The 10,840-nt window shown below is 42.3% G+C and overlaps 1 protein-coding gene across 4 annotated transcripts in view; it reads right to left on the bottom strand.

Annotated features, from left to right (window-relative positions):
- Positions 1–2,237: 2,237 nt before the first annotated feature.
- Positions 2,238–10,840, bottom strand: part of LOC139741236 (protein numb-like) — a 95,495-nt gene continuing 86,892 nt past the window's right edge. For all 4 annotated transcript variants that reach the window (XM_071651834.1, XM_071651833.1, XM_071651832.1 and 1 more), the window contains exons 6-9: positions 9,958–10,162; positions 5,400–5,603; positions 3,085–3,417; positions 2,238–2,873 (exon numbers count right to left, since the gene is read on the bottom strand). In XM_071651834.1, the coding sequence (XP_071507935.1) occupies positions 2,257–2,873; positions 3,085–3,417; positions 5,400–5,603; positions 9,958–10,162 (1,359 nt within the window). In that variant the 3' untranslated portion in view covers positions 2,238–2,256. The remainder of the gene's footprint in view (positions 2,874–3,084; positions 3,418–5,399; positions 5,604–9,957; positions 10,163–10,840) is intronic.

Raw genomic sequence — 10,840 nt, 5'->3', positions numbered from 1 at the left:
TATTCGCGGGAATATCTGTACGTGAAAATAACAGCGTATACAGTACTAGGATAGAAAAGAAAACACATGCGCACCAACGCTCACCAAGAAGCGAAATGCAAATGTGACAGTAAGCAGTCCCAAGCTAACGATAAAAGGTAGTGCCATCAGCCCACAGAATAGCCACCCGTCATGCAGCATACACACTTTATCTAGCAGTCTTGTCTCTTTACCCCTCAAGCAAAATGAGGCTAGGACGTCTCTGAATATGTCGCAAAAATAAATATGTTGTAATAGGTGACACAAAAAACAGGCAACACAACTCCAAGTACCACTAACTCATCAAAAGTGCAGGTGTGGTTTTCTTCTAAAGCAAGTCCCCCTTCCCCCAACACCCCCCCCCCCATGTAAATATTACCCTAAGATGGCATACTGAATTAGAATAGAATGAGTCAGGATTCCATCCAAAAGCTGCCCCTCGCTTATCTGCCACAATCAAAGTCATTCTTGGTTTATCCTTCTCCTCTCGCTGATACCTTTCATTTTTCTGTTCAGATGAAATGATTACATGCTCATGAAAAATGTTACATCGTGCCCAAGAATCAACCATCTACCATATGCCAATTGTCTGAGCAGCCTACTTTCCGATCAATAGTTGTTGTTGTTTTTTCCGTCACTACCCACAATGCTTTGGATAAGAAGGCTACAACTTTTGAGTCATGTGACCCATACTCAAGGTATACATGTGTGTGTATGTATGTGTGCATGTGTGTGTAAGTGTTTTTTATGTGTGGTCTTTCTGTTGGATACACAGAAGCTCTGCTTCACCTGGCACGCTGTACTGATGTGAAAAAAACAAAAACAAACAGAGGTGGAAGAACATCACTCTCTGGGCATTAACTATGCATACACGTATTGTACTTCATCACCATGTCAGAATCAGTAACAAGCTTATTTCCAAAGCTGTTCCACTTCTGAAGTAACATACAAACAGCTCTTACTAATATCTCTGCCTCTGAAAAAAAAAAAAAAAAAAACTTAAAGAAATATTTGAACTCACAAAAGATTTATTACCAAAATTAAAAGAAAAATTAAAGAGTAAGCTGATGATCAACAGACAGAAATAGCATGGTGCTCACTGCTTCAAGCACTCAGAAGTATTATCCAATGCAAACATAAACAGTGCACTACTTCAACAAAACTAACACAACACTTTTCCAGAGACTTCTTTTGTGGACACCGCCCTTTAAAGAAGTGTAAAAATCTGGAGCACAAATTAGCATATATATTACATCACGTGGATGGTCATTGATGACACATATCGTATATAGTAAAAATATAGCCAGGGAAATGATTTACATGATAAGAACAATTGTTATCTACATGGAAAAGACAATGATACATACAAAATATGATATAATCTTTAAAAGATTTCATCTTCCTCCTTCATCATTTAAGATATATCTCTCACAGGGAAGGGAACAAAAAACAAATTCACTGTAGGATTGAATATCCTGCATACCAAATTATTTTTGCAGCTTCATGGGGTATTTGGAGATTTTTGCCAATGTACCCTCCTGGTTCTAAAATGCAATCTTCTGCTCTCTTACCACGATCAGTCAAAACAACAGAAGCATGACAAAAAGCAGGGAGTTTCTTTGCACACATCCACACCCAGAATGAGTGTGTGGTTGGTGGTTGGTGAATTGACAGACATTCCTGCTTACTGCAAGCACATGATTCTGTTTTCGTTTTTGTATTAATAGCCAACACTGTGCATGAAGTCTTCCAAGAAGTTTCTGCTTGAGAGGAGTGAATCACTATTTAGTACAGCAGTCTAGCCTACTACATGACTGCACTAGCCTCCCTTCTGCAACTGGGGGAACTAAGAATGTACAATGTATGCCACGCAGGATTTAGTCACGCCACACAGACATCTTAAGTCACAGATGTGTATCACCTGTAATCAGCTTAACGCAGCTTTGCATGCGATTTGGGCTTATATCAGCTCAGCAAAGACTAACTGTTTTTGTTTTTTTTTTGTGCTGTACATGCAAGCCAGGTAGTGCTGTCAGGTTCCTATGAATTCTAATTATTCAGACTCACATCAGTGGTATGCATTGGTGATGGGATGGACAAACTGAAAAGGGTTATGAGCGAACTTTGCTTCACTCAAACATATACATTAAAAAAAAAGTATCTGTCTCAAAACTTGGGTGACTTTTCAATGTGACGATTCATACAAAACCTACGTTTCACAAAATTGGTCCCCCACTTTCATAGATTGATTTCAAATGTCTTGACAGCATTGGTGAATGGGTTGTTGGCAGGTGACTGTCCCTGGCTGGGGTCGTATTGGGCTTGTTGCTGCGGTATATTGCTGACGTTGGGCGAATAGCCCTTTGGGGGCAAAGTCCTGGAGAGGTCAGTGGTCCACTGACCGCTGATGCCACCTCCGACGGCCACCTGCTGATTGGCAGCGTAGGGCTGGTTCATTGCGGCCATGTTCGCATTGTTGAAATTGGCTGAGATGGGCTGGGGGTGCATGCTCACCCCGTTCTGCAGGGAGACTGCCCCGTGCACCTGTGCTGCAGCCATGTGTTGTCCATTCACCACACCGCCCTGCTGCTGTCCGAAGGGGTTGTTGACCAGACCGGGATTCGGCGACGCCCACTGCTCCATGCTGAGGTGGGACTGCATCGGGGCAGGTTGAGGGGGCTGCACTCCCACCCAGGGGTTGATGGAAGTTCCCGGTGCTGGGGTGATGCCAGTGAGGCCTGGGGTTGGCTTGGGGCGTGGTGGCGGCGTGGGCTGCGCTGGTTGGGCTGGGGCTGCTGGGGACCCTTCCCATGGATTCTTCTGCTTTATTGGGCCTGGCTCTGGCTGCAGTATTCCTGGTATAAACAACATAAAACTTGATCATCAAATTTTTGTCATTTTAGGTAATATGGCATTTTCAAATAAGATAATGATATGCACAAACTCTGTGTATTTGTGTATTCATTTTATACAACAGACTATGAAAATTTGCAAGCAAGACTGCACCCAAGACAGATTATCGCTCAAATCCAATCCCTAGTGTAATGGACGGGTTTCATGTTTTACCTGTTTGTATCGTAGACTGCCCCCTCTGACTAATTTGTGTCTGAGGCTGAGTTTGGGGCTGGGGCGGGGTCTGGGGCTGAGGCTGGTGTGGTCTCTGGACAGAGGCGCCAGGCCTCTGGGGAATGGGAGGGGGCGTGGCCATCCCAGCTGGCTCCTCTTGCTTCGAAAGCTCAAAGAGTCCTGCCGACAGCTGGGCGCAGGCAGCCGAAATGGACTCATCGGGCACCTGTGCAGAGGCTCCCGTGCCATTGGTCATGGGATGTCCGTTGGTTGCAGGGTTGCGTGATGTGGCTGTGTTGACTGGGGTGCCTTGAGGAGACACTGGTGGCGATACTGGAAAATACATGACACCAACAGAGAAAAGGGCATGAGGAGATTAGAGACCAAAGATTATTATAGCTGATACGTAGCTGCTAGATACATGTATAGTTGTGTCCTATCTGAAGTCGTGCAGATGGAGTAACTCTCGCTAACACAATTTTCGGTCAGTTATCATTCATCCCTGATGTATTCCCCTGATGTATTCCCCTGAACATTACAAAACTATTTTGATTTACTTTCTCGGCAAATACCCTCATTGCTATGTAATCTGACTTTTGTCCCCAATTGAACAATATATTATAATTAACAAAAAATAGACATGCAATAAGAAACACAAACGTACATATGAAATCCTTTGAAAAAAAAAATACAAAATCGATCTTTTCTGAGACATCTGAAACCACACAAGATCAGGGCCCTGTATTCACTGGAAATGCAGAAGTAATCCATTTGACCAATCAAAACCAGTTGAAAGCATGACAGCTAAAACAAAGAGTAATTGGTAGCTACAGTTCATGTTATATTTTCCTGAGAGCGTTCAACGTAAGGTTGTGTTCCCACTCCTTATATATCCTGACAGTCAAACAGAGCTACACCGACCATATTATAAACAGAAGAAATCATAGAGTTCTGTCATTAACGCATGTTAAATGAGCAAACACGAAGTGTTCTCAAATCTTAAAAGGACATCAATAACAAAAGTGCAACTGCTAGGTTAGTGACAGCTACCATCTTCTTTCCACGTTTATAGTTACTTCATTCACCTTTCTCTCTATGTCCTCTCTCTATAGTGATCTTAGCATTGACGATACTTGTACTGCCATGATATAATATAATACACACTATGTATGTAGTACACTGCCCACCTGATGTTAAAGTGGCCAAGGAGAAAATCGAACAATGTGCTCCACCTTGAAGCAAGACTACACCACTGAATTACATAAGGTGACAGTGACCTTTGTGTCTTTCTATGTCACAGGCTGACTGCTCACAGCTCCGAGACGTGACTGGAAACTCTAGCCATCTGGAGTAGATGCGGTAAACAAAGTGACCCGTTCGCCCTCCTCGCCGGCTAATTCCAGCCTCGTGTTGGATGAAGATCCGGTGTCGGATCAAAACATGTATGGCTTTCGCCACATCTCAGGTGACTCTCCTGGCCTAATGCTACTTTCATGGGCCCCCAAAAAAACCCTACCTCCCGGGCATAACATTGCTATGTCACTTACACAATGCTTTTTGCTTGTTTGTTTAAAAGGGAAATCACCAATTAATGATTGTTCTTCCATTTCTATGATAAAACAAGACTTTTTCCAATGTTTGTCTGTTTTTGAAAGGAAACACAATGGTCATGATGTGCTTTGAATTTGCCTGAAATGCAAACCTCCCCCCACCCACCCCCATCAAAAAAAAAATAAATAAATACATACCCAAGAAGAAACGAACAAACCCAAAAAGTACATATGCCATATTTCAGTCTTAAAGAAGCAAAATTTCACAGACACAAGCGAGATTACACTAAAGTGGCTAGATATTCCTATCTCAATATGCCTCTGAGCTATCGCAGTAAACATTGTACAAAAAAATTCATTTATTTCTGTTCAAATTATTGGAGATCTGATGCATTTTCATACTGCTGTTTTTCATAATACGTGTAGCTCTCTTTTGGCAGTGAATTCTCCATTTTGCCCCAGGGATGACAAGACTTCTTATCTCCAAATCATGAATTTTCAGGAGAGCTAAAAAACTTTTAGATTTTTGCAACATTTTCCCAAAATAACATCAATGCTGACATTACATAATACAGAAACCCTGGTTTGGATTTCATTAATGATTATTCTGTTTGAACACTCAAATCAGTATTTTGAATGCAATATTGGGTTAGGTTCTTCCAGTTAAATATAAGTCAATTGAGATACAAGGTCTTGTCACCCCAGGGATGATACATATTTGAAATTCAGAAAATTGAATTCACTGCTCTTTCTTCGACGTCTCACCTTCTGCATGGGTCTGTAGAACTTGCTGCTGTCTTTGCAGTGTCGAGGGCAGTTCGTTGAGACGCAGTGAGAGCTGCCGCTTAAAGGGCGTCACCTCGCCGATTTTGCCCAGCCGCACGGAGCCCTGCCTGATGAGCATGTCGCTGCTGGCGTGACGCCGCGGGATGGCGTGGGGCATCGGTCCTTGCTTGGCAGGCATAACGGCTAGAAAGACGAGACAGCACAACAGTGTCGAATGTCAACTCTAGTAGTATGTTAGGCATCCTCCATGTTGCCACCACTCAAGTTACAATGATTTAATATTTTAAGCCCCTTAATGGACAAAAATAAATCAGCACAGGCAGTATCATATTCCTTCCCTAATACCAGAAGGTTTCGAGTATCCCATATCAACTGCTTACCTCTTGCTTTGAAACATATTAGGTAATCAATTCCAATGAACGAAAGTACCTACTTCTAGACTAATCAAAGCATGCCACCATTCCATAAATATCTTTGAAGCAACTGATGTTCAGCTTTATTAACAACTTACTTTAAAGTACACTGGGCACTACTACAAAAGTATGACTGATACTGTATTCGCTGTTATTTTCGCAAATTTCGCGAGTTTCGGGCTGATCGTGAAATTAAAAACACGCGAAAATATTACCCCGTCATACCTTATGTACAAATTGATGACAAAATGCATCCAACGCTGGCCGGACCAGAACGCGGCTGTTACACCGGCCAGTACACGTACACATACTACGTACTGCTCAGCTAGTACCCCAATCCACTAAGTACTGCACTGTTTCGTAGTTATCATGCCTTGGTAATTTGTGTACTGTATGTGCTTTTCGCCAGCTTTTGGGCAATTCCATTAAGCCACAGTGAGGAAATTGGCCTCTTCCGAGAGATAAACACTTCACTTCAAAGTAAGCCTACTAGAACTACTGTACTAGTACAGGGCTCCAGTTTTACAAATATGGTATACGCTTACTGTGACTGAAGTGTGCTTTCCTGTCTTATCATGGACTCGCCCTACATGTCACGCTAGCGTGGTGAATTCAATTTTTGTTCAGCAGGTGAAAAAAATCCCTTCATATTCAGAGGGACTTGTAATAATACAGTAAATACAATGTTGTCGCCAACGCCTATCTAAGGTGTATACCCATTTCAGTTTGATGGGCGTGCTCGATTGTGTGGCTCTTACATACACATGGTTAACAGTGTGTGTGTCTGCTCTGATACTGTAGCCAGGGAATTGATCATTCAGACTGCAAGATGTGTGCAAATCCGATGGGTGCAGCGCGGATGTGTGTGTGTTCGTAAGACGAGTTTCTGAGGGAAAATTGTGACATTCATAAACATTTCATTCCCAAATCGTTACTAGTACTAGTAAAAAATGGCAAGAAAAAGTTTTTGCATGCCGCAGTTAACCATGTCGCTATTAAAGACTGAAGATACATTGAGCAGTGAACCATCAAACTGACCTACTAGTACTAGGGAAATCAATTTTAACTTACAATACTAGTACTAGTTATTGTTTGTTTTTTATTATATATTTATTAAAATTATAGTCGTAGCCTGTATTTATCCGAGGCAAAATTTGTTGACAAGATGTTTTTGGTTAACAATAGGCCCACAAAGAAAGGCATAACTGAACATTTTTCAAGTAAAAAAAAAAAAAATCTGAGCTGTATGGCCCTACATGCGTATCAGAATATTGATGGGGTGTAAAATGGACCTGTGAAAAAATATACTAGTATGCTTCAAGGTTATTATTTAGTGCTTCAAAAAGTGAAATCCTAAAATATCACCGCCATTGACTACTGTACGAGTCAACCATCAGGGGAATGAAAGATGCGTACATTAAGGTCCTAAATGCTACATCTGAGTCTCCCTCCAAACTGCCCAAAGGAACGAGGGGAAGGCCATTTCATCTTGGGAGAGAGTGGGACGACAAAGTGTAGAGCTTTATTAATGCTGTTCGGAAGAGTGGGGGTAGCGTCAGTACAAAGTTGGTGCTTGCGGGCACTAAGGGCCTTTTGCAGGGAACAAAGCTACCCATTCTCAAAGAATACAGAGGAACTCTGACTTTAGACACGACTTGGGCTCGATCTCTGCTGGACAGAATGGGTTACTCAAAGAGAAAAGGCACCAAAGGCGTCAAAAATCGTCCTGATGACATGGACGAAATTCCTGGCAGATTTCATTCTCAGATAGGGCGCCGCGGGAGAAAATTCAACATCCCCAATAGCTTGGTAATCAACTGGGACCAGACTGCTGTGGATGTGATTCCAGCTACGTCATGGACCATGCATCCAAAAGGGGACAAACAAGTGCCCATCAAAGGTAGCGATGACAAGCGCCAATACACATCATTGCTGGCATGCACACTCAGCGGTCGCTTTCTCCCACCACAGGTGATCTACCAGGGGAAGACTGTGCAATGTCACCCATCGGTGCAGTTCCCATCCGACTGGGATGTATGGCACACTGAGAGCCATTGGAGCACCAGTGACACCATGATCCGGTATGTGGACAAGGTCATTGTCCCTTAAGTCTCTCACACAAAGTCGACGGATGACCTACCAGCAGACACCAAGCCACTGCTGATCTTTGATGTCTTTAGGGCCCACCGCACCAAGGAGTTCCTGGATCACTTGAATGAGTTGGGTTTCCTCTATGTCTTTGTGCCCGCAGCTTGCACAGACATCTTGCAGCCACTGGATGCAACCGTTAATAACGTGTACAAGAAGGAGATACAGGGGCAGTTTGCAAACTGGTATGCATCGAGAGTGGCTGAGCGCATCGAGGATGGGGGTACGGTTGGTGATGTCGTCAGATTGATAGATCTTCGTTCATCAGCTATCAAGCCAGTCCACGCAACAGGGATGATGAGGGTGTATGACGTCGTGTGCAATGATCCCGATCTGATCGTGAAAGGTTTCCAGGAGACTGGAATTCTTACAGCAGTAAGAGATGCACGACTCCAACCTGTTCCCGCGCTGGAACACAGCGATGCCGAGGAAGGTTACTGGGAGGAGTAACTTTCATACTCTGACCCAAACTGTTCGATGTTCCATGGTTTTAGCATGTCTTCATGATGCGGTTTTGAATTAATTTGTTATGCCATGGTTTAATAAATACTTTGCATTCATTGAGCTTTTGAAATTCTTCATGCCAGTGTTCATGTGTTGGCATATTTACGCTCGAACTCAAATTTTGGAGAATATTGACACTGTGTTTTCATCGTGCCACTTTTCATGCGTTGGAAATTATAATGAAACTTAAACATTCTTTGAGAGCAATGCACATATGTTTACATGCCACATTTCACAAGCTGGAATTTATGATGGAACCGAGACATTTTGAGGAACATTCATTGTGTTTTGTGAACGAAAGTGCACTTGAGTACTCCAGTATTTATGCCACATGGATGTAGATTTTAAATAATCAGGGATTTCAAGGACTTCCGACCCCAGGAGGAGGGAAATATAGTCCAAATTGGTGAGTACAATTTTTTTCTGCCTTTTTTATAAATGGTAAAGTTACTAAATTCATAGTCTAGCAAGTTATCGAGGTGATAAAACAACATCGAAAACGTAACGATGCCAGTTTTCCCCTCCTCCCTCCCTCCCCCCCCCCCCCCCCCCCCCCCCCCCCCCCCCCCCCCGGGTGCGTACAGTGCGACCGATTTTGGACGTGCAGTACGATGATAAACATGAATTCAAATGCGCAATCTCCGTGCTACGTTACCCTACGTGAACGAACACCCGCTCGACGTGGTTGGGTGAGGCATAGGGATGTATGTAAAACTTTCGCTAGTGTTAGCACAGCTCTGAAACTTTGTCGTCTACATCTATTTGTTGCAACATTTGGTAGGTACTTGTGAATGCCGTGTGTGAGTGTCTCACTGCAAGTTCCCGTAATTATTGTTTGGGTGATTTTATAAATCTTCTACTGCGTCTTTTCTGTTGTCATGTTTGGGAAGTCACAATACAAATGGAAAAACGTTACGAGTATGTTGGCAAGTGTTTGAACGTGTTTCTCGGGCTTGGCAGTAGACCCTACTACTACTAGTATCAATCGCAAATTTAACAACATGCGAAAATGCCACTGATACCGTGATTCGCAAAAAATATCTGTACGCGAAAATATTAGCGTATACAGTAAAGGTATACTGTTCTTTAACCCTGAAGGTTCACACTATAATCAAAGGAACCCAATGGGACAAATGGTGGGTTGATATTCATTTCTGTCTGTTTGGCCAATGCCACGAATAATATACTGCATTTTAATTCTACAACCTGAAACCGTTTGCTATTGATCAGAATATAACTAGGAGTTTGCGGAGCTAGTAATTAGATAAATGGTCTTTGAAGCATGTTCTTTTGAGTTCACAAAAATAACTTTTGGCATTCAAGTTCCCGAGAAATATTCTTCAAAGATTTTCCATACATGACTAGAGAAATAATCATGACTTGAAAGATATCTGGAGGCTAACAAAATTATTTATTGATGTGATTACATGATCTTGCTGCCATCCAGTGTTCATTCGAGGACTATAACTCACCATCATTTTCTTTCTCCTCCGCTGCCGACGCTTCGGCCGCCTCCATGGACTCGGTCATGGTGCCGACCCGAAAGGAGCCCTGCCGCGTGAAGCTCGTCTTGTTGACGTCGAACTCCACCTTGACCCCGCACAGCTTGTCCCTCTGCTGCTTGCGCTCGAGACACGCTGCAAAGGCACAGCCCACAGCATGGCTCAGCCGTTCACCCTGTTGCATGGAGAGGAGGATGGAGAGAGGAAGGGACCATTCATCATACTGTATAAAATATCATGGTGGCCTGTTGGTTGAGTTGTGCCATTATTATCATGTACATGTCTGTACTCTTAAAAAAAAAAAAATCAAATCAAATATATACAGAGACATTATGAAGATGAAGAAAAAGATGAAGAAGAAGTTGAACGAAGCGTGGAGGATTATTTAAAATGTTAATTTTAAATTATGATATTGATATGATTATGAAATGTATTCATCATGATAATTTGATAATGCCAACTACATATTGTTATTTGTATATCCTGTATGTAATGCTTTTAGAAAACACATTTCCACTGTTTCTTTGTTTGTTGTTGGTTTGTTTGTTTTTGTACAATGAAATATTCGATTGGATTGACTTGAAGCCAATCTTACAATAGTTAATCCTGCATAAACTGAACGCCAATGAAAAGTCTTCATTTCATAGCATACAAGATTGCTGTTTAATACATGAATGACACAGATAGCACCGGGCATACTAATATAATATGATCTTACAAGTGTATGTTACTCTTGTTATGTCTTTCCAGCAAAAATGACAGCAGATGAGAGTTAACACAAACATAAAAGAAGAAGCAATTCTTGTTGTTGGAACACTGCCTATACCTTTCATCACCATTATATAATACTCAC

This window comes from Diadema antillarum, unplaced genomic scaffold (genome assembly GCF_040938485.1).
Source record: "Diadema antillarum isolate AM-2024a unplaced genomic scaffold, OU_Dant_1.0 seq00000910_RagTag, whole genome shotgun sequence".
Taxonomy (NCBI): Eukaryota; Metazoa; Echinodermata; class Echinoidea; order Diadematoida; family Diadematidae; genus Diadema; species Diadema antillarum.
This window is presented reverse-complemented; position numbering and strand designations above follow the sequence as displayed.